Here is a 22,197-nt window from a genome sequence, read left to right on the forward strand (position 1 = left end):
CCTCTCCTTCCTACCTCAGGTCTGTCAGAGCTCCCCTTCTCTCCCCAGGCTGTGGAAACCGGAGCAGGCAAAATGGGGGAGTCTGTCAGAGCCGCAGCACTGCCTCAGCAGGAGCTGTCCATGGTGACCTTTCCTGCCTCAGCCTACTGCCGCCATCACAGGATGAGGGCAACACCTCCTCTCCGGTCTCTGCAGGCTTATTGATGCTGCAGGGAGAGGCTTCCCAGCCTGCAGTGGACTGACTCCCTTTGTAAACTTTGTTAAGTCCTCAAGGTGGAAAACTGGCTAGACCCCTGCCTGAGGAAGATCCCCTGGGAGCTGCAAGGCCTCTGCCGAGGAGGCCTCCTCTCAGAGCTGTGCAGCTCCTGAGCTCCTGAGTCCAGGAGACCTTTCTTCAGAGCTATAACACTTTCATTGGGGATACCTTCTCCCGTCAGAGCTGTGTACTTCCTGGGCTTCTGAGTTCCCACGATACCCTTCCATCCTGAGTACCAGAAAGGCCAAAAACAACAAAAGGCAGACCTGGAATTTGAACCCAGAACAAACTAGCTCAGTTCTGGAGGGCCCTGGTGACCCAAAGGCCTGCTCTGAGGGTAAAGGCCATGCCTGTTCTGTTTCCAGCTCTGTCCCTGGCACCTAACCCAAACGGTACAGTGGGTTAGATGACAGCCTGTATGGAAGCAGTGGCCTGAAGCCGTGTCTATAGCTAGGTGTGAGATAGCCCAGGCCCATCGTCCCTGGGGTCTTTGTTTATGACCTCAGAAGACAGACTTCAAGGTGTCTGCTGGGCTAGGTCCTCAAGTGGAATTTAGATCTTTTTCCTGGTCACTCAGGTTGCTGTCATGACTCAGCCCTCTTAGGACGTCTATGGTCTCTAGGGTTCCTCTCAGCACCTACGGGTTACCCTCCAGTCCTGGCTCTGCAACCTTCACTGAGCTGGGCCCACTCAGGATACTCTCCCCTTTGAATAACTCTGATTTAGCTATGAGATTCCTCCGTTCACGTAACGCAATCTGTCGTGAGAGGGAGAGCCTGCCATAGGCCGAATCAGTCTGGTGATCAAGTACAGGACTGTAAGAGATGGATGAGTTGGCCATGCGAACCATCAGGGTTGCTGTAGGACTCTGCCTGCACCAGGAACTGTGCATGTACAAATGTGAGGGTAAGGGGTTGAGTACAGAAACAAAGTGCTCACCTGTGTGGGTAGAAAGGAATGGAGGGATGAAAGTACAGTCCCATTGGGATATGCCAAGGAGCTGCATACGACAGAGGCCAGGGTCACCCACTCATCCAGGAGTGGAGTGCACCCACATAAAAGCTGGGTACATCAGTGAAGTATATACCTCTAGTCCCATCACTGGCAGGGGTTTGGGGGTGACAGGTGGATCCCACTGGCCACCCAGTTTAGTCAAGTAATAAGCTCCAGGACAGCATTTGAAGAAGATATTGAAGTCCATCTCGGCCCTCCACAGCGACAGTGGCCACCAACGTCACGAGGTGTGAGTGTGGAGGTTCTTTGAGGAGCCTCAAAACCCACACAGCTCCCAGCCCCTGACTCCTACCTACCAGGATCAGAGAGCTGACCGAATCCATGCCAGAACTCAACCTCCATGTGTCTGCGGCCTTCCAGCTGTAGAGGAAGCCCCCTCCCCTTTCCCACCACCCCCACCACCCCCACCACCCTACCGGGGGCAAATGGGCACCTTTGATGACAGAGGCCCAGCCTGGCCAAGGGTAACCAGCTCCCTGCCCTTCCTCCAAGGCACTCCTGCTGTGATGTGAGGTAAGTGCCAGACAGGATCCTGGGAAGTGCTGGGCCAGGCCTCCTGACAATCAGTTCCTATCACGCCAATTTACACAGAGCTCCTCATCCCCTTCTTTTTTTTTTTTTTTAAATCTACCTGACCCACTGCCTACTTCCTGCTTTTGAAGCACCCATTCACCACATGTTTTTTTTTCACTCACATGAGAAGGCCCGTATTTGTCAAAAGGAAACACAGATTGGAAAGCAGATCTTAGTTTAGTACTTTAATTATGACAGCAAACTTTCTCAAAATTCTTATGTTGTGTGTTGGGGGGATGGTGGGGGAAGAGAAGCTGTGCTATGTCCCATGTGTATATGTGTGTGTTATGCATGTGTGGTGTGTGCATTATTTATGTCGTGTTTGTAGTCTATGTGTTGTGTGTGTGGTATATGTGTATACGTGAGTGTGTGGTGTGTGTATGTGAGTGTATGTGTTTTATGCTTATACGTGAGTACATGTGGTGGGTGGGTGGGTGGGTGCATGTGTGTGGTGTATGTGTTTGATGTCTGTGGTATGTGTGCATGAGTGGCGTGTGTGTGACCTGTGTGGTATGGTGTGTGTGTATGTGATGTGTGTGTTTGTGGTATGTGTTTCTGTACGTATGTGTGTGTTTCCCAGCTTCATTCTATTGTTCTGTCTCTCTCGGGCACACATAAGTAGCTCACAATCTCCCTCCCCATCGCCCGCCACCCCCCTTTCTTCTCCCTCTTCTCCCCTTGTTCTCTCTAACATACAACAACTTCACGCTCTCTCAGGGTACTTCCTGAAGAACCCTAAAAAAGACAGAGCTACAAAAGTCCCTCTCCTCCCTTGTCCTCTGTGATCCCAACCTCTGCACTCAGCCACTTCCGTTCTGGCCTTGTCCGCATCTCCTGGAGCCTCTACTCTCCTCCCTTTCACACTCCTCGGCCAGTGACATCTGAACATCACTTATTCTATCCACCTCATCCCCAGAAGCTAGGCAGACCGACCCGCACCCTCCCACTTCCTGCCCTGGGTGCCCCCTCCACCCAGGTCTGCAGAGACCTCCGTATCCTTCCTAGCCTCTGCCCCGCACCACTCCCCGGTCCTTCCAGGGCTTGCCCAGTGCCTGATCATCCCAGCTTCAAAACTGGGTGTCCGCCCCCCATTCGTCGCTCTTCCATCAGATGGGTTCTCTAAGTTCTAAAGGATCTAATACAATGGAGTCTCAGACATCTGCCGCCATGTCTCCTCCTTGACACACCCAATCATGCCCTCACTTTTCCAGGCTTGCTCTCACGGTACCGGCTGGGAACATGGGCCAAGCCACTTTACTTTCTTGAGCATTGGTGACTCTCAGCTGAAAACTAGGTAGAATGTTGCTTGCTGCACCAGGCGTGAAGACTTCAATCCTTGCAGCTCCTGGGCACAGGGCTCAGGCCATGCCACACAGGCGTACGTGACTGTCCTGTCCCAGTTCTCATCTCTCTTCCTCGCCAGCTGCTTTACCTTCCAGGGACAACGCTGGCTCTTAGAGTCACAGCTTGCCAAACACACCCTGCAATTTTCTGCTTCCAAAAATCCACAGCAACAACGGTAATGGGCATTTTGGGTTGTTTCATCTTAAACCAAGTTGATATTGTATAAAATTATCTGGTTGTTTTAATTTACCTAAAGTATTCATATTGGTAAGATACCACATTTTTTTTTAAATGGGGTTCTGTTGTTGTTGATGATGATGATGTTTTTTTAAAGTTTTTTTCCATTTTTATTATGTGTTTTTAACATACAGATTGATATTATTACAGAAAAGTAAAATAAACTACATGCAGCAGGAGAACTACAAAACAATCAGGAATTATATAAATATTAATTCATAGTGATTTGACTATTTGTCTTTGGCAAACTTGAAGTAAACATCTTTCCTATCTTGTTGAATCTAAAATTCTGAATGAAAATCAATATCTATCATATCTCATCTCTATTAACTTAAATCATATATCTAGAGGGGAGGAGGTCTCCCCTTTCTAATGCCTAGAGGAGGGAAGGGAAGAGCATGAAGGAGGGGAGGGATCAGGAGGTGATGGAGGAAGGCCTACAATTGTAACATAAAGAATGATGATGATTTTGAAGCTTGTCTCAGGAAATCTTTAGGAAACAGCAGAAAGAACTCATTCCTGCCCATCTCTCTCTTTCCACTCTGCGTTTGAGAGGATTTGCAATTCAAATTGAGGGTGGGGGGGGCTTTTTGTTTGGTTCCGTTTGGTGTGGTTTGGTTTTTCAGACAGGATTTCTCTCTGTGTAGTCCTGGCTGTCCTGGACTCACTTTGTAGACCAGGCTGGCCTCGACCACACAGAGATCCGCCTCCCTCTGCCTCCCGAGTGCTGGGATTAAAGGTGTGTGCCACTACCACCCAGCTCAACTTGAGTTTTTCACTTAGAAAAGCACATTTTCTCCAGCAATGGAACACCTTTTAAAAATACTTTCCTTGCTAAAGAGTCTCAATTTCTTACTTTGGATGTGAATAGGAAAATGCTATTGATGTCTTTTCCAACTTATTCCTCCCAGAATCTCTAGTAAAACAAGTTTAGAGCAATAAAGCCCCCTACATACATGCATCCTCACACACACTCAGTCTCTCACATACTCACTTTTCTCTCTTTCACATGCATTCATACACTCACACACATTCACATATTTGCACTCTCACACACTCTCTTTCACACTCACACTCTCTTACACACATACTCACACTCACATCTATTCACATACTGACACTCAAACATACTTACGCTCTTTTATACACTCTTACACACTCACACTCTCTTACACATACACTCACAAGGATTCACATACACTCACACAGACTCACTCTCTCTCTCTCTCACAGACACACATACACTCACATTCTCTCTCTCTCTCTCTCTCTCTCTCTCACATACACACACACACACACACACACACACACACACACACACATCCTCAAACACCCTCTCACACACACACTTCCTCTGTCTCTTTAAATTTTTCCTAACCAAATTCCACCAATGACAGAGGTCAGGTTAAATTTAAATTATTTTATCTGACACCAGCTCAGGTCCAGAGCACCAGCATCAAAGTAAACCAGAAAGCTGAAATCTGGTCTGCAACTGCAGCTGCCTTATCAGAATGTCTGGATTTCCAGATCTCCCACAGGAGCAGCTGGGATCAACAGAGAACTCCTCTGGGTTTGTAAGTGGCAGATGTTTCTGGAAAGTCCATGTTTGGTGATTGGGCTCTGTCTGGGGTGAACCATGGCTGTTCCATCCTTTACCAGGAGACACAACTGGGTGAACAGGTCTGTCTGGGTGTAAACCTGAGTATGAACCATGGCTGTTCTGTCCCTCACCAGGGGAGGTGCCCCTGGCTGGGCAGTTTTTGTCTCTAGGCTCCATTTTCTGATTTGATGTTGTTGTGTAGAGTCAGTGAATCAATTCATGGAAATGGATGAGGACACTCATTGGTAACCACTAAAGTCCTAAAAGTAGAAGTCATTATTATTTTGAGGAGAACTAGCATCCCACCCAAATACAATGAGCCTGGGAAACTCTGTGCTCTGGGTGGAATGCAGCCACTGCCATTTTGAAATTGGAGCTGCTATGATTAACTGCACAAGACAGAAGACTTGGCCTGAGCAGGACAGGGCGCTCACAAGGTTCATGAGACAGATTGGGGTAGAAATAAGCTCCATTTCTCAAAGAAAGATACCACCACCACTCCAGCAGGGCCTGGTGGTGCATGCCCTTAATGGCGTCGCTGGGGAGGTAGAGGCAGGTGGATCACTGTGACTTTGAAGCCAGCCCGGTCTACATAGTGGGTCCCAGGACAGCCAGGGCTATATAGATAGATAGAGACACTCTAGTTGAAGTGTCTGGTCTGGACAGGGCAAAACTTCACTCCTGATCAAGAGGGTACACTGAGCAAACCAAACACACAGACAGAAGTGCGCGTGCTTTACTCTAGTACAAGTGGTGACTGTTCTTTTCCTCATCGACTGCGGATTCACCTCACGCTTTTATTTGATTGGCTAGTTTTAAAAGACTTGTTGGAGCTGGGCACCTGTAATCCCAGCACTCAGGGAGGCAAAGCGGATTTCTGTGAGTTCGAGGCCAGCCTGGTCTACAAACCGAGTGCAGGACAGCTAAGGTTACACAGAGAACCCCTGCCTCAAACAACAACAACAACAACAACAACAACAACAACAACAACAACAAAAAGACCCATTGGAGAGAAAATGAAAGGGGAAGGGTCAATCGTTTTAATCCAAGAAGGTAGCAGATTGGTCAAGGGTGCATTAAAACATTTGCATGAAAGTCTTACAAAATAAGAGAAATCAAAAAGACTTAAATTCCTTATCATAAACACAAGTGTTATGGTATTTGGTAGAAAAGACTCATAATTAATGTATCTTATAGGAGACAGCGCTCCTGAAGATACGCAGTCAGTTAACAGTTGCTGAGACAGGAAGCACACCTTGTCACTCTGGAGATGCCCCTGGCCCACAAAATACCCAAGAGACAGCATCTCCTCCCTGGAGACACATAAGCACTTAACAGTTGCAGGGGTGACATTTGTCTCATGGTAGAGCAGCCTGTAAGTTCCTAGGAAGTATCCTCTCACTTTGTAAGTAATTAAGGTCTGCTTTATCTAGCTGGGTGCCTTAGTTAGGGTTTCCATTGCTGTGATGAAAAACAAGATGGGAAAGGAAACGGTTTACTGGGTTTACACTTCCACATCATGGACCATCATTGAAGGAAGTCAGGACAGGAACTTAAAGAGGACCACAACCTGGAATCTGAGGCAGATGCAAAGGCCACAGTGGGGTGCTGTTTACTGGCTTGCTTTTCATGCCTTGCTCATCCTGAACCAGCCCAGGGATAGCACTACATGGAGTGGGCGGGGCTTTTCCCCACCATTCACTAATTAAGAAAATGTGTTATAGCCAGATGTTATAGAGGCATTTTCTCAATTGAGGTTCCCCCCACTCTGGCTTGAATCAAGCTGACATAAAACGATCCAGCATCCTGGGCTGAGTGGATTTGTTTCTTGGGTCTGTTGTTGATGCCCTTTCTGACGTTTATAGATGTCCATTCATATACCCCTAGGAAATACCACATAACAAATGATTCAAATCTTTTTCTCTGTCTTTCTGGTTTTTCAAGACAGGGCTCCTCTATGTAGCACTGGCTGTCCTGGACCTCACTCTGTAGACCAGGCTGGTCTCGAACTCGGAGAGCTCTGCATGCCTCTGCCTCCCAAGTGCTGGGATTAAAGGCTTGTAATGCCACAGCCAACTTCAAATCTTATATTTGGATAGCCTTGGCTCAAATCTTGGCTCCAGCGTTTATTTAGCATGTGACTAGTAAGGTGGCTTAACTGCTGTGTGCTTTAAATCTTCATTTGTAAAACCAGCATTAGAAGCTGTGCCTGGGTGGTGCTGGAGAGATGGCTCAGCAGTCAGGGGCACAGGCTACTACTCCAGAGGACCCAGGTTTGATTCCTAGCATTCATATGGTAGCTCACAGTTGTCTATAATTGCAGACCGAGGGGATCTGACACCCTCTTTTGGCCTTTAAGGGCACCAGGCATGTATGTGATGGACAAACATACATGTAGACAAAACACACATACACATATAATGATTTTCTTAACTTTAAAGGACTGATGACATGTTTTTAAGATAATGAAATTAAAAATAAAAACAACCCCTGGTGGGTCTAGAGAGATGGCTCAGTGGCTAAGAACAGAGGACTTGAATGTAAGTCAATATCTACCATATCTCATCTCTATCAACTTAAAACATCTATCTAGACCTAAAAACATCCTTATCCCCTAAACAACTAAGCTTAGTTGGAAAACTAAACTATCTGGTCTTCAACCCCATCAGAGACTTGAGAAGGAATAAAACTTAATTACCTGAGTAAACTGGAAGTGCAGGTTAGAAGCTTCCAGAATGAAAAAATGACCAGAGACAGTTTGCTCCCTAAACAGCCATCTGAAATTCTCTATAACGTTGGAACATCAGCTTCAATCTTCAGAATTTAAGACTCACCAAGATAGGAAAGATGTTTGCTTCAAGGTTGCCAAATACAATTAGCCAAAACACCATGAATGTAACATTTATGTAATTCCTGATTGTTTCGTGGTTCTTCTTGCTAATATAGTTTATTTTATTTATGTGTAATAATATAAATGTATATGCCAAAAAAGAGTTCTAGGTTAGTCTGAGCTGCGCCAATGAGACTGTCTCTCAATACATGTGTAATACACATAATAAAACAAAAATAATATTAAGTTAGAAAAAAAAAAGGACAGAGGACCTGAATATAATTCCCAGAATACACATCTGGCAGCTCACAAGCACCTGTAGCTCCATCTGAACGCTTCTGGCCTCTCTTAGGACACCTACAGTCATATGCACATACCTCCACACAGACACACTGAAATACATAATTTTTAAAAATAAATCTTTGGAAAAAAAATCCAGAGCCAAGCACTATGGATCAGGATTAGACAGGAGAGTCGTTGGAATGCACTATTTCAAGACCGGCCTGGGCAACACAGGAAGACTCTGACTCAGAAATTAGGTAATGGTACCTGCGTCACGGGTACTATGAGGCGTCAGAAGTGAGGCAGCCTGAAATGTCACTTGGAGCAGCCACTCAGAACATTTTAGCTGTTTTCCTAGAATGCCACAAAGTTAAAGTGGACTAACTCAAACCTGGGTCAGCAAACAAATCAGATTTTCAAAGAGTAGAGCTATAGGATTTTTCTATTTTAGTTGTTGGCCTAAGGGCCAAAACCCATCACACCCCAACCGGCAAGGCGGCAGCTGTCTACACTACCATGAGACGCGTGCTCCTTGGACAGGGCGTCAAGCATTCCTTTTCTCACAGTTGGCTGTCATAGAGTGAACACGTGACCCGGGATCAGCCAATCCAGGGCTGACACGTGGCGACACGAATGCCGTCAGCCTTTGGAAACAGAGCAAGGCTGGAAGTAGAAGGCTGAGATAGGAAGGGCGGGCTCAAGGGACAGCTCCGCTGGAGTTTCAACCAACCACAGCGCCTGGGGTTTAAATCTGCCTGACCCACCCTGTGGTGATTTGCCTGAGAATGTGACCCTCCTCGCCCCAGGCTCATCAATTTGAAAGCTTGGTCACCAGGGAGGCACTGTTTGAGAGGAAGTGTGTCACTAGGGACGGGTTTTGAAGTCTCAGAAGCTTAAACCAGGCCTGATGTGTCTCTGTCTCTTCCCGCTGCCTGTGGATCCAGATGTAGGATTCTCAGCTCCCTCTCCGGCACCATGTCTGCCTGCATGCTGCCATGCTCCCTGCCATGATGACAAGGGACTAAACCTCTGAAACTGCAAGCCAGCTCCAATGAAATGCTTTCCTTTATAAGAGTTGCCATGGTCATGGTGCCTCTGCACAGCAATGGAACACTGACCGAGACCCACGTCCCCCACCCTGGGCTCTAGGTATCAGACCCAGGGCTTTATGCATCCTGGGCAAGCATAAACTTGCCTACTTCAACTGCTCTACAGCCCCCAGACCCTCAAATTCTTAATTACAAAATCAGTACATATGCTTTACAACCAGAAGAAACATCTGGAATGAATTCTGGAGGTGTGAATAATGTCTTTGCTAGGCATTCTCGCACGACTTAGCTGGGTCCTTCTGCAGCCCATTCTCCTTATAAAACAGACTGTCAAAGCCATCCTTCCAAGTGAGCAGATGTGTCTGCACTCACCCTACTAACGCGCTACCATTTTCCATAAAATCAATGCGATAGTATTTTTTTTTCCCAAACGCCCTTTGGACAGGCACGTCTTTGGATATCCCCTACAGTCTCAAACAAGCATCTTTGTTGGCATGGAACACTCATTTCTCTGAAACAAGCCTTCAGAAATGAAGCGTTGATTTCTCCATAAGGCTGTGTGGTCAAAGATACTTGAGAACACAATGCTCAGAGTGTCTGAAACTGGAAACAACCTAAATGCTCGGCCATCTGCCCTTATCTCTGTTGCTTATGGCATTCTGTGAGGGGGCTGGGGATTTCAACGGTTTTTAAAAGGCACTTTGTGAAAAGCCACTACTCAAGTTCAGGTGAGAGCTGGGACTTTCAGGTTCCTTCCAACTGTGACATTTTAGCTGCGTTTCCTTTGGTGCTAGAAGTGAAGCAGGAACTAAAACTACGAGGCGAATCAAGGCCACGGGAGCCGGAGCATGAGCGGATCATCGTTTACCCACGCTACCAGCAAAGCTCATGAGCGGGTCGGCGTTTACCCACGCAACCAGCAAAGCTGGTTTGCTTATACCTAGAAATCCCGAAGCCTCCAGGTGCATCGGCTTGCCTTGGACTCCTGCTAAACACATGCTGATTCATCAAGTCTGGGCTGCAGCACCAACAAGTGACCAAATGAAGCAGAAGACGCTGAGCCCCAGCATAGACTCCAAAAAGGGTTGTGATCCGTGCCTTTGGGATGGTTCATTAGGAAAAAGCACTTCCTGCTTAAGGCTGAAGACATGAGTTCAGTCCTTAGAACCCACATAACAGTGGAAGGTGAGAGCTGTGTCCTCTGTCTTACACACACACACACACACACACACACACACACACACACACGTACTGTAGCAAGCATATACCACACACAACAATAAAATAAAATAAAATACTTTTTAAAAAAAAAAAAAAAAGAAGGGATTGATCATTTTACCTCTGTTTGAACAAACATTTAGGATTGCCCAAGTGTCAGCACTGACAGTCTTAAGAACCAAGAAATCCCTAAGTCCTAGACAAACCAGGACAGCTCAACTCCACCAAGATTGGACCAGCTACATCAGCGCCCAGTGACGCAGAGGCCTGAAGACATAATTGAATAAAACTGGCTTGTTGGAAACATTGACAGGCTGAAGAGTTTAAGCATTGACTTTCAGGCTTCACCCAGGATTCTCCAATTTGCAACCCTGGACCATATGACTCCTGAGACTCTGTCCAGAAGAGGGCTTTCCTTAATGTCAGCAGCAGCCGTGGGTGATGGAAGATGATAAAGATCCTGGAAATAAAGGATTCCTCAGACACAAGACAACAAACAAGCAAACAAGCACCACTCCGAAGAGAAAACAGGAAACGCATCATTGCCTTCATCTGTCAACACTGTGGTAGCCACCCTCCAAATGGCCCTAATAGTTACAGTTACAGGAAGCTCAGTTCCAGCAATCACCTGAGGAGACAGCTTGGTTGTGTCATCAGTAGAACACTGTCGACATAATAAAACATGATTCTCAAAGCTAGGTGACAAAAGACACTTGTTCTGAGCGAAGCCAGCTGACATGTGTCAGAGCTACTCAAGTCACTCTGTGGAGATTCTCATATTGAGGGGCAAAAGTCTTCCTGTCAACAACCATGTGTGTGTGTGTGTCATCTCGGAGGCAGACCTTTGTAGCTCTACTCAAGGCTTTGGGTAACTTCATTCTGGACAACCGGAACCAACAGAACCACTCAAATTAACTCTTTTATTTTTTTTAAATATAATTTAAAATTTCACTTTTATTTACTTTATATGTATGGGTGTTCTGTTTGCATATGTAACACACCACCTGAGTGTCTGGTGCCCTCAGTGGTGAGAAGAGGGTATTAGGGCTCCTGGGACTAAAGTCAGAAAGAGTTGAGAGCTGCCATTTTGGTGTTACGAATTGAACCGGGGTCCTCTGGAAGAGCAGCCTTGTGCTTTTAACCACTGAGCCATCTCTCCAGAATCTCAGATGAACTCTTGAGAGAGCCCTCTAAAAACTCCCTCAAGACCAAAGGCCTAAGAAATTGTAGCAGGCAATAAGGCCACAGACAAGTTTCATTTTGCGCACACATTTAAAAAAAAAATTAAAAGTCTCTAATATCTAAAAGCAAATCAGGATGCCCAACACCTCAGATAATTGTAAGAGCTTTAGACACTGAGGTCTTCATGCCTTCAGATAAAAAAATGGATCAGGGCCAAGCCACAACTGCCTGCTCTAGACGGTACCACCTGTGCTTTCCATGCCTGCACACCAACCACTAGGGTCTGGGTACATCATATCACTTGCTGGCCCTGCTAAGTTTGCAGTCACAGATCAGAAATGTTTTCCGTGGTAATGCTCGGTGTGATCCCTGGACCACCAACATCAGCATCACCCAGGGACTAGCTACACATGAAAATTCTTGAGTTGATGCTGAAAACCTAGGCTGCAATCAATTTGTATTTCAACAAAGCCATCCGGGCACGCATCTTGCTGTCCACTAACATCCCACAAGCCAGGCTTCCTGCCTCAGTGTCTTGGTTACTTCTCCATCGTCATGAAGAGACACCTTGACCAAGGCAACTTATAGAAGAAAGGGTTTCCTGGGGGCGGGGGGGGGCATGCTTACTGTTTCAGAGGGTGCGTTCATGATCCCCATAGCAGGGTGCATGGCAGCAGGCGTGGAGGTGCAGGAGTAGCTGAGACATTGCCTGTTGAGACAACAACCGCAAGGCAGAGCAAAAGCCAACTGGAATGGCGTGGGCTTTTGGAACATGAAAGCTCCTCCCCAGTGACACACCTCCTGTCCACAAGGCCACCCTTCTAATCCTTCCCAAACAGGTCCACCAAATGGGGACCAACCATTCAAATACATAAGCCTAAGGGAGCCGCTCTCATTCAAACCGCCACACCCAGCTCCAAGCTGTGTGAGGGTACAGCTCTACCAATGAGCCGATTCAGCCATTAGCCTCACCCGAAAGGCCAGAAAACTGTACCTTCTGCGAGGCTTTGTGTAAAATTCACCGTGGCTGCAAAACCCCAGGTTCTCACAGCATCGTCATGGGTCTCTCTCTGAGGTCTGTAAGGAGCAAGATCTGGCGCACAGTTCAGTCAGAAAGAGTCTCCTCCCCTACCTTCTGAATGACAAGGACACAAATAACCTATATGCTGGGTTTTGTTCGTTGTTGTTGTTGTGTTGTTGTTGTTGTTGTTGTTGTTGTTGTTGTTGTTAATATTGAGTGCAAGTCTTACAATACTCTGTTGTAACCTAAGGGTTCTTGGAACCCTGGATTGCCCAGCTGTAGCCCAAGGTGCTCCGACAATGCACCCACGGTCCTTCTCCCAGCCGTAAAAGTCAGTGATATTAAATGAATTTTCCATTTCAGCATACCAGGTTCCCTCGTTTACTATGAAATAGGTCCCTGTTGCAGCGGGTGGCATGGCTGTACTTAATAAACTCATTGGCTGTCTGTGCTGATTTTATTTTGTCAGCACATCTTATCCTCCTTCCCCAATTCAGATGAGTCTGCTAGTAACTTCAAGGTAACAGTCTGGAAGTATCTACTGTTACTAAGCAAACAGAGACTTCTAACCCCTCTATGGACTAAGAGTTTGGCAGCCGGGAGAAATCGTACAGAGTGGGGCAGTTTTTGTACCGAAGCGATGTGGTTACAAATACTGCAACATGATAAGTCTCACCCAGAAAACCCACCGAGCAGTCCAGAGCTAAGCCTCCAACCCTGGCCCAGGGTTCTAACTGGAGTTGACTCTACTTCAAAGAAAAGAAAGCTTGTTTGGCCAAATACCCGTGGAGCATTGGTTTCAGGAATATGACATGCTGCTAAACCACGCCGTGTAAGCTTGCGGCCACGGAGATTTTCCAAGGATGAAAGGTTTGCTTTTCAAAGAAAAACACGGCACCGTGTAAGTCGAAGAAACACAACATATATGGTGTCCCAAAGCGTTCTCTCCCAAAGAACACCTACTATGTGTGAAAAGATTCTGGAGGAGGACAAGAAATGATGCGGATGGACCACATGTAGATGGTTGGAATGATGAACAACACTTCCTAAGTTTGAGTAGCTTTTCAGGAGGTAGTGAGAAGGGAATGGTGGGGCGGACAGAGTCCTGTGTCAGTGCCTGGCCCTGTAGGAATACCGGCGAAAGAGAAGGACGCCACACCTCTGAGGTATAGTGAACCAAACGGTCAGCGTGGGACAGCTGGGAGAGGTTGGCTATTGGGGCAGACACAGAAATGACAGGTGGAAGCAACAGATCACAGGGTACCCAGCCCTCTGCACACCCCCCCCAACCCCACCCCCGTCTTATCTGCTTGTAAGGCAAGGACTGTAGAATAAGCTGGAAGAGTAGGGAAAGGGAACCTGTCTGCCTGGATGGTGAATGCGTATTTCAAAGGCTAGGAGGCGTCCGAGGAACTGAACTAACAGGATGACATTTCAGAGCTTCACAACTGTTTCGCTTTGGAAGTGCGGGAGAACCGTTTAACCCAACATCACCACTCAGCTCATGTTTGAATGCCCCTGCTGATGGGGCACTTGCTCCCTCGCCAGATCACAGGTTTTATCACCAGAGGACCAGCTGCTCCTTCACACAGTGCTCCCTCCCCCTCCGGCTAAGCCCCTAAGCAAATGCTCTCTGTTCAGAACAGGTCTGAGCCTGTATTTATAGTTTTGACTTGTCATTTGCAGGAGCTACCACAACTTCTCTGTCAGCCACAGTGCTCTCTCTTTCTTCTTAAGATTTCATTTTATTTTGCCCAGGTGTGGTGGTGCCCACACTCCAGAGGCAGAGGCAGGCAGATCTCTGAGTTGGAGCCAGCCTGGTCTGCAAAGTGAGCTCTAGGCCAGCCGGGGCTACATGTGAGACCTTGTTTCAAAACAAACAAACAGATTTATCTATCTATCTATCTATCTATCTATCTATCTATCTATCTATCTATGTGCTTGTGTGCGTGCACGCAGGTACCCATGGAGGCCAGAAGAGGGCATTAGATCCCCTGGAGCTGGAGCTACAGACAGTTGTGAGCTTCCCAGTGTGGGTGCTGGAAACCATACTCAGGTCCTCTGCAAGAGCAGAAAATGCTCTTAAGGACTTAGCCATCTCTCCAGCCCCGACGGTGCTTTTTCTCAAGGGGTGATCCCAGAATCAAGTTCAGGCCATCTAACACACTGATCAGGCTGCTCATATTCTTGGAAAACTGGGGTAGCAAAGCATAGATCCAAATATAGGCAGTATGGGGATCCCTGGAATCCAGAGTCCACAGGTTGTTGGTGGGCACCTCTGGAACTTAGTGATGGTCTAAGGGAACCTGGAGTATGTGATCCCTCCCAGAAGGGCCAGGCCTGTTGTGGAGAACTTACTAAGTTATTGAATGCTCTTCAGCATCTCACTATCTAGGGTTCCAAGCAGCCATGAACCAGAATGTGTCCCCTTTGGATTTCATGAACACTGGTGGAAAAGCCACAGAGCCCCGAGCTTGGCATAGAAGGGGGAAGCCCGCCCCCTTGTGGAACTCTGGGGTTTTGCAAGGTGCAAAAGCCTTGAAACCGTTGGGGGGTGGGGAGAGGGGACAAGGAGCCGACTTGTTTCTTGTAGCTCCAATTCACCTGTGGCTTGTGAAAGACTTGTACTGTGTGGCAGGGACGGAAGGAGTAGCAAGCAGGATACAGGAAAGATAAAAGAAGTTGAGAGATAGTGATTCCTCAGTTAGCTACAGAAAATTGGCAAGATAATAGGCAAGTGTTAATAACTGTCAGGAAATGGTAGGGGTGGGCAGAAGAGGCACCGGGAAGTCTTTTCTGATTCTCAAACTCTTGATGTGTCGTCTCCTCTGGGTCTTTAGAATGTGCTAAGACTATGGTCTTACAGGACGTGGGAGCCCTCCCTCTTCACATCCCTGCCACACCTCTAACTGAGGACACAGGACTGAAAGCACAGGAAATGACAAACACCACCAGAAGGAGGCAGAGGCTCCAGCCCCCCATGTGGTGAGCCCACTTGCAACCACCATGATGGCAACCTTCCGCTGTATGGAGCCCTGGGAGCTCCAGGGGCTAGTTCCAATAGCTATTGCCCTCTTTCCACGGTTTTGGCCAACTCTACATCATTTCTCCATCCCGTGAGCACTGACCCATACGTCCTTGTACCATAAACATGCTTGTCCCAGATAAGTGTGGCCCAGGCTCACTTTATGTCCCTTACAACAGCCCCCCTGCCCAAGCATCCAGTCAGCCTCATACCATACACTGGAGCTGCCTCACTCAGCTCAGCTCAGCCACGGCATTATCAGACACTGCACTGGAGATGCGTTTGTGAGGTGGGTTCTGGATGAAATAACTGAGCTAAAGAAATCAGGTAGCCTTGAGAAACTACAAGCATCTTCCTCAAAGCGCTCCAGATTAAAACATTTAGGTGGCTTTTAAGGAGTTATATTACATGTTAAGATGGCACGAGTTTCTCACAGAACTCACATGGGGATTCACAATGTCTAGTCACCAAAGACATTGTTAAAGGCAGAGCACTCTCCAGTAAAATGACAAGGGTTGAAACTGTCCCAAACAGCCTTGTATAAATTATCTGTAATCATTGATGTCCTCAGGCTAGCTCAATCTATCTGCAAAGACCCAGGGCAAATGCTATGAAGAAGCAGGGGACAGCTTTCACAGTATAGAATACTGAAGCTTTGGAGTCTTCTCGTTTTTCTTTATGTTGCACTAAAGGACATTGTGAGTTATTCAATAAGCCCTCTAAATATCAGAAGAATCCAACAATACCAACAATAAGTACAACCCACATTTTCCCCAAACCCTAAGGTCAGGTAGAATATGCAAGTCTGATTGTCGACAGACCGCTGTTCAAACACCTAAGTTCAGACCACCCAGGTTCTGTGGCATTGCCAAATCCTCATATTGTAATGAAAATGTTAAAGTCCAAAACCTACAAGCCATCAGAGGTTCAGTAAGCAGGTTGTGCCATTTCAAAACGGGAGAATGTGCTTGCATAAGCAAGTCACCGTGGCTAACCTTTCTGGATTGAGTCCGGCCTTCGGTTCAGAACGTGGCCATGCCAGGGTCAGAACTGTGACAAAACTGCGCTTTCCAGGAGGTTAGCCAAGGTTCACAGGGTCATGACTGGGCCATTTTATCAGTCATGTCAGGCTCACACCCTATTGCCAGAGATAGATAAAAAACTTTATCTGTCAGTCGGCTAAATCTGCTCCTGCTGCCTCATCTTGAATAAAGAATGCATGCGCTCAGCTTATCTGGAGCAGCCTCGCCTTCCCGAGCACTGCTTTCTGAAGAGCCTTCTAAGTAAAGGTGACTCGATAGCGGTTTTATTTTTTTATTTCATTTTGGTCAAGAATTGTCCATAGTCAGAGTGACTGGCTCTGTTTTATCTAAAACATCAACTTCAGAGACAGGTTCTGCCTCTATATGACACGGATTAACTCTGCTGACTTAGATGTTGGATAGGCTGACCCCGTTGCTATAGAGGGATGCTGCCCCTTGTACCAGCAGCATTGCCTTCCCAGAATCACTTCTCTCTAAAACCAATGACCAGCACCAGATCGTTAAAATCTTCCTGGGTTCAACTCCCAAAAACACAAAAGGAAAAGGATCTAGAATTAACTTTGGGCCAGGATTGAAGAGCTGGGACCTTTCCTTGATGATAAAAGCCCTGCCCTACATGTGTGAGGCCTTCGGCCCAATCCCAGCACCATAAAAACATAAATCAATTTAATTTAACTAGCCTCGAGAAACCTTCAAAATATGAAATCTCAAGTACCTTAGAAGAAGTTGCAAAAAAATACTTTTGGACCAGCACATACATAATACATATTTTCTCACATGGAGGGAGGAAAATATGGTTTCATTCTAAATCATTTTAAGTACAGGAAGTACAAACATTGAACCGGTCAATTTTCCTTAACAAGAATTTCTGTTGTTGTATTTTGCTCTTTTGAGCCAGGATCTCTGTAGCCCAAGCTGGCCTTGAATGCCCGTTTTTTCCTGCCTCCACCTTTCAAGTGCTAGGATTACAGTGTGTACCACCATGGCCAGCTTGCCAACAAGAATCTTAAAAGCAAGAAAAACACTTTTTAATTTTACTTTATTTGGAAACCATACAAATTCATTATTTTAATATTTAAAGACCATGGGGGCTGTAGTAGAGACACATAAATATTATACTATACATTTAGAAATTAAATAAAGGCGATATGACACTATTTTTTTAAAAAAAAAATGTACACTTCAAATTAGTCCAAGAGTTGAAGTAGCTATCAGATATCTCCCCGGAAGTGGGTGAATTTTGCAGGGAGATTGTCCACAGGGTACACAGTGGGGCTTGTTTTCATTGTAGGCGGTCCATTTAGAAGCTGCCAGTCACAGCGCCTGGCCAACTCTACCGTAAATATCTTAAGGAGCATTTTTGCAAACTCTTTGCCCACACAGCTCCGAAGGCCTCCTCCAAACGGGATGAAGCTGAACCTGGACACATCCTCTGGATGAGGTGGTAGAAAGCGGTCAGGATTAAACTCCTCCTTGTTGGTGAAGAGATCTGCCACATCATGGGTGTCGCAGATACTGTAAATCACATTCCAGCCCTTGGGAATCTGGTAACCCTGTTAGACAAAAAAAAAAAAAAAAAAAAGTCCTAAGAACCACCAAACAATTCGGACTTGAACTTGCAACGACAAGAGGTTGGCACCGATATGGGTGGGGTTAAGAGAGGAGGGCAGATGGGAGGGATTGGTTTCTATTAGCAACTGAGGCAGGACAATAGCAAAGGCTCCCAGAGCCACTACTGGGGGGGGGGGGCTCAAAACCAGAGCAGAGAGGACAGGGTGGGGGGGTGGGATGGGGGGTGGGAGGAGAGCTCACATTCAACTCAAAAGTCTTCAGAGCAACCCGGAACCCTCCTGGAACTGGTGGGTTCAGTCGCAGGGTCTCCTTAATAACGCATCCAGTGTATTTAAGCTGCTCCAGCGTTTCCATGTCTAACTTGTTGTCTTGGTTGCTCTTGCAAAGCAAGCCCTATCAAAACAGATACAGACGCGAATGATTCTTGGGCACCCCAATAAAATCAGCCCAGCTGGTGTCAACAGGACTCAACTTGTTAACTAAGCCCAAAGGCTTCTGGGTAGGAGAGGGTAAGGGAGAAATAAAGCTAATGAGAAGCCACTTCCACACTTCCTCAGACCAAACGGATCATCTCTTTTTAGCCAGGGAATATTGCTCACCAGGTAGAAGGGTCATACCCCGCCCGCTCACTAACACTGCCTACTCTGCCTACGCACTAGCCACATTATTTATGTTCTTGAACGGGCAAAAATCCACAAAAAGAGAACCTGGCAATCTCTACAGTTCTCCAAAAGGTGGTGGTGGTGGTGGTGGTGGTGGTGGTGGTGGTGGTGGAGGAGGAGGAGGAGGAGGAGGAGGAGGAGGAGGAGAAAGAATAAAAGGCCAAACTGCCCAAGAGAGATCTTAGCACTAAGACACGCCTTTTTAAATTCACAAGGCCTGAGTCTCTCTCCCACAGTCCCACCTAGCCCTTGGTCCTTCACTTTCATAATACCTGATAAAAGGAGCAAACTACTGGAAGGGGGGGGGGGAGGAAGATGGGGGGGGGGGCAGAGGGGCGTGTCAGTAGAAGAAAGTCCTAGGTAAACAGGGAAGCTACTACCTTGCTCTTTATCTCTTCCCGAACTTTCTGGAGGACATGTGGATAGAGTCCTAGGTAAGTGATCAGTGATGTAGCAGCACTGGCTGTAGTTTCATGGCCACCAAAGAGGAGCTCTGTTGACGATTCTTTTAGAGCCTAGGAATAAAAACAGAGGGTTTATACAGATCTGCGTGAAGTCTTACAGCACCGTTACAAAGAACCCAACTGAGTATACTGCACGGACGACTACAAAGGTAAATGTTTTGCTCGTAGAAGGCCAAAGAATGCAAACAAAAATGCAGAACTCCCTTAATCCTACTCTTCTGCGACCTCCTGAGTCCCAGGCTTTAGCCTTGGTTTTATTAATACCTCCCAACGCTCCTTTAGTCTTTGCAAAGGAGACTTTTCCCTTTGAACCTTGGAACCTTCTCAGCTGCACAGCCACCCTCTTCCACAGCTCTCTAGACCAGCGGTTCTCAGGCTTTCTAATGCTGCAACCCTTTAACATAATTCCTCATGTAGGGTGACACCAACTATAAAAGTATTTTTCGTTGCCACTTCATAACAGGAATTTTGTTACTGTTGTGAACCATAATGTAAATATCTGATATGTAGGATGCTCTTAGACGACCCTTCTGAAAAGTCGTTCGGACTCTGAAGGGGTTGCGACCCATTAGTTTGAGAACCGCTGCTCTAGACCCAGCGTCAACCATCAGGGTCTACCAGTGGAGTTTAGACAGTGTGCCCACCCGGAAAAAGCTAGGTCCCTGACAGCGCTTTGGAGACCCCCAGAAAATGTATCTGGAAAGCCAGAGACATCCCTGAGTCTTGGCACCATTTAAAATTGCCTTTCACCTGCATATCCAGCCTTTCTCCCCTCTCCCATGAGTGCTCAATCAGGAGCTGCAGTGCATCCTTGCAAACCCGGTCTGGCTCTGCGGCCCGAAGCCGGCGGATCTTGGCGCGAATGTTTTCCTCGATGCGCGCGTGAATAAGGTTCCGCGCCTTCACGCCCTGAGCGCAGAGAAAGAGTGACAGTGAGCGGAAGCCTTGCCTTGCGAGCCTCTAGCTCCGACTTCGCAACCCGCTCTTACCCGGTACAGCCCGCTGAAGGGCACGTCAATGGGGAGAGAGAAGAGATTGCGGGTCATCTCCTCGAAGGCCTCCACCAGCTGTTGCTCGTCTTCCCCGCTGCTCGCCGGACCCGGCTCGCAGCCCAGCAGAATGCACATGGCGATTCGGAACATGAGGCGCTTCACCTCGGGGTAGACCAGGAGGCCCCGCTCGCCACAGCTTAGCCACTGCTCCAGACAACTGCTCACCTCCTCAGCGATCACTGGTACGTAGCACTGGAGAGCCTCGCGGCTGAAGGCCTGCATAATCACCTGAGCCCCCCCAGGAGCAGAGATCGTTACAATCCTCCACTGCCTCAAACCCCACATCCCCTTCCTGAGTTCCCTTTCAGGAATCCCCAGTGCCTCCAGAACTAACGCGCTCACGTGCTGGCGGGGAAAGCTAAAGCGGATCTCAGAGAGGATCCTAGTCCTTACTTCACAGGGCTCGCCCTTCCCCTCCATCTATTTGCGGAGCAAAGCCAAAGAATGTTAGCTAAGGAGTTGCCACCTCGCCCTCACCTTCTTTCGCTGCTTGTGCGAGGAATCATGCAAGTTGGAGAGACAGCCGGCGCCCAGGATGGTGCGCACCGACGCAGGCCAGTGCACCGACACCAACCGGTGCTCTCCCAGCAAGATGCGCCGTACGTTATCCGCGCCCATCACCCGCACCGTGGGCCGCCCAAACAGATGCGTCTTGTAGATGAAACCGTATTTCCTGCGTTTCATCTGCAGAAACTTCCTCCGCTGAGAGGGAGGTGGAGGAGAGAGACCCGTAAACTCGCGTGAGGGGGCGCCGGGGAGCATCTAGCCTCCGTCTAGCCCTTCTTCTAGCCTTAGTCGCCTCCCTCGCGAGGACACTAATCCCGGCTTCGGCCCACGCCCGGAGCTGAGGCGGACTCTGGGGAAGCGTCAAGCCCCTTCCCGAGCTCCCTTACCTGCAGCACCATCTGTAAAGTTTCCCCAAAGAATGGGAAGCCCATGGTCCCAGGGGGCAAGGGGAGGGCGCAGCTACGGTCGCGGCTGCTCACACAGTACAGGTCCCAGAGCTTGAGCGCCGCCAGGAAGAGCAGCAGCGGCAGCACGAAGGTGCAGAGAGCACTGGCCAGCAGAGCCGGGAGCCCCATGGCACGCAGCAGCCTCCCGCGCCACCTGCCGCCGCCGCCCTCTCTCTGAACCCCGCCGCGCGCCCTCTTTATAGGCCGCCCAGGTTACTGCCCACGTTACCTTGGTCAGACAAATTAGTTCACCCAAAGTTCATCTTTAATTGCGGATCGGGCCCCTAGCTCCTCCCCCCTCGAGGCGCTGCCCAAAATCTTTAACCGTTTGTTCCGCACCGAGGCAGAGGCGGCGCTCTGGCGGCTTCCCTCCGAGCGCGCCTCCTGCGGTGCGGGGCTAGGAACACCGCCTTCCCAGTTTTAGGTGTGCTGAGCTCCGAGTTAGCAGGGCGCGGTTGGGGGCGTGGGTAGTGGGTTGTGGATCAGGGTTACGAGAAGCGGGAATTTGGAATGCTGGGTTTCCCTAGCTGTCTTTTGTCCCTCTCGCCGGGTCAGAACGGCTGCCCGACCCCGAAGCTGCTTTCCTGGCTCTCCATTTACAGGCGCTTTGCCACCGGCTCTTTTCCATATGCTTGGAAAGCGCTTTCAAGAATCACCATTCAGTGGACTTGACCCACAGGTTGGGTAAATGAGACCCCCAAACGCTTCCTGATCTGTGAAGATCCCAAGAAGATACCAGGGCTAGGGTCCAAGCCAGAGTCTCGGAGGTCAAGTATGACTGGCGGATCGTGGGTCCTAGCTCTCCATTGTCCCAAAGTGA

The 22,197-nt window shown here is 48.0% G+C and overlaps 1 protein-coding gene across 1 annotated transcript; it reads right to left on the bottom strand.

The window, feature by feature from the left end:
- Positions 1 to 17,842: 17,842 nt before the first annotated feature.
- Positions 17,843 to 21,594, bottom strand: CYP26A1 (cytochrome P450 family 26 subfamily A member 1). The gene is made up of 7 exons (XM_084773726.1): positions 21,318 to 21,594; positions 20,902 to 21,126; positions 20,362 to 20,652; positions 20,123 to 20,281; positions 19,289 to 19,423; positions 18,487 to 18,639; positions 17,843 to 18,227 (listed from the first exon to the last, which is right to left on the bottom strand). Exons 1-7 carry the CDS (start codon positions 21,504 to 21,506, stop codon positions 17,886 to 17,888), a joined length of 1,494 nt encoding a protein of 497 aa, XP_084629852.1. The 5' UTR covers positions 21,507 to 21,594; the 3' UTR covers positions 17,843 to 17,885.
- Between the last annotated feature and the right edge of the window lie 603 nt (positions 21,595 to 22,197).

The sequence above is a fragment of the Acomys minous genome, assembly GCF_964271855.1.
Source record: "Acomys minous genome assembly, chromosome: 2".
Classification (NCBI taxonomy): Eukaryota; Metazoa; Chordata; class Mammalia; order Rodentia; family Muridae; genus Acomys; species Acomys minous.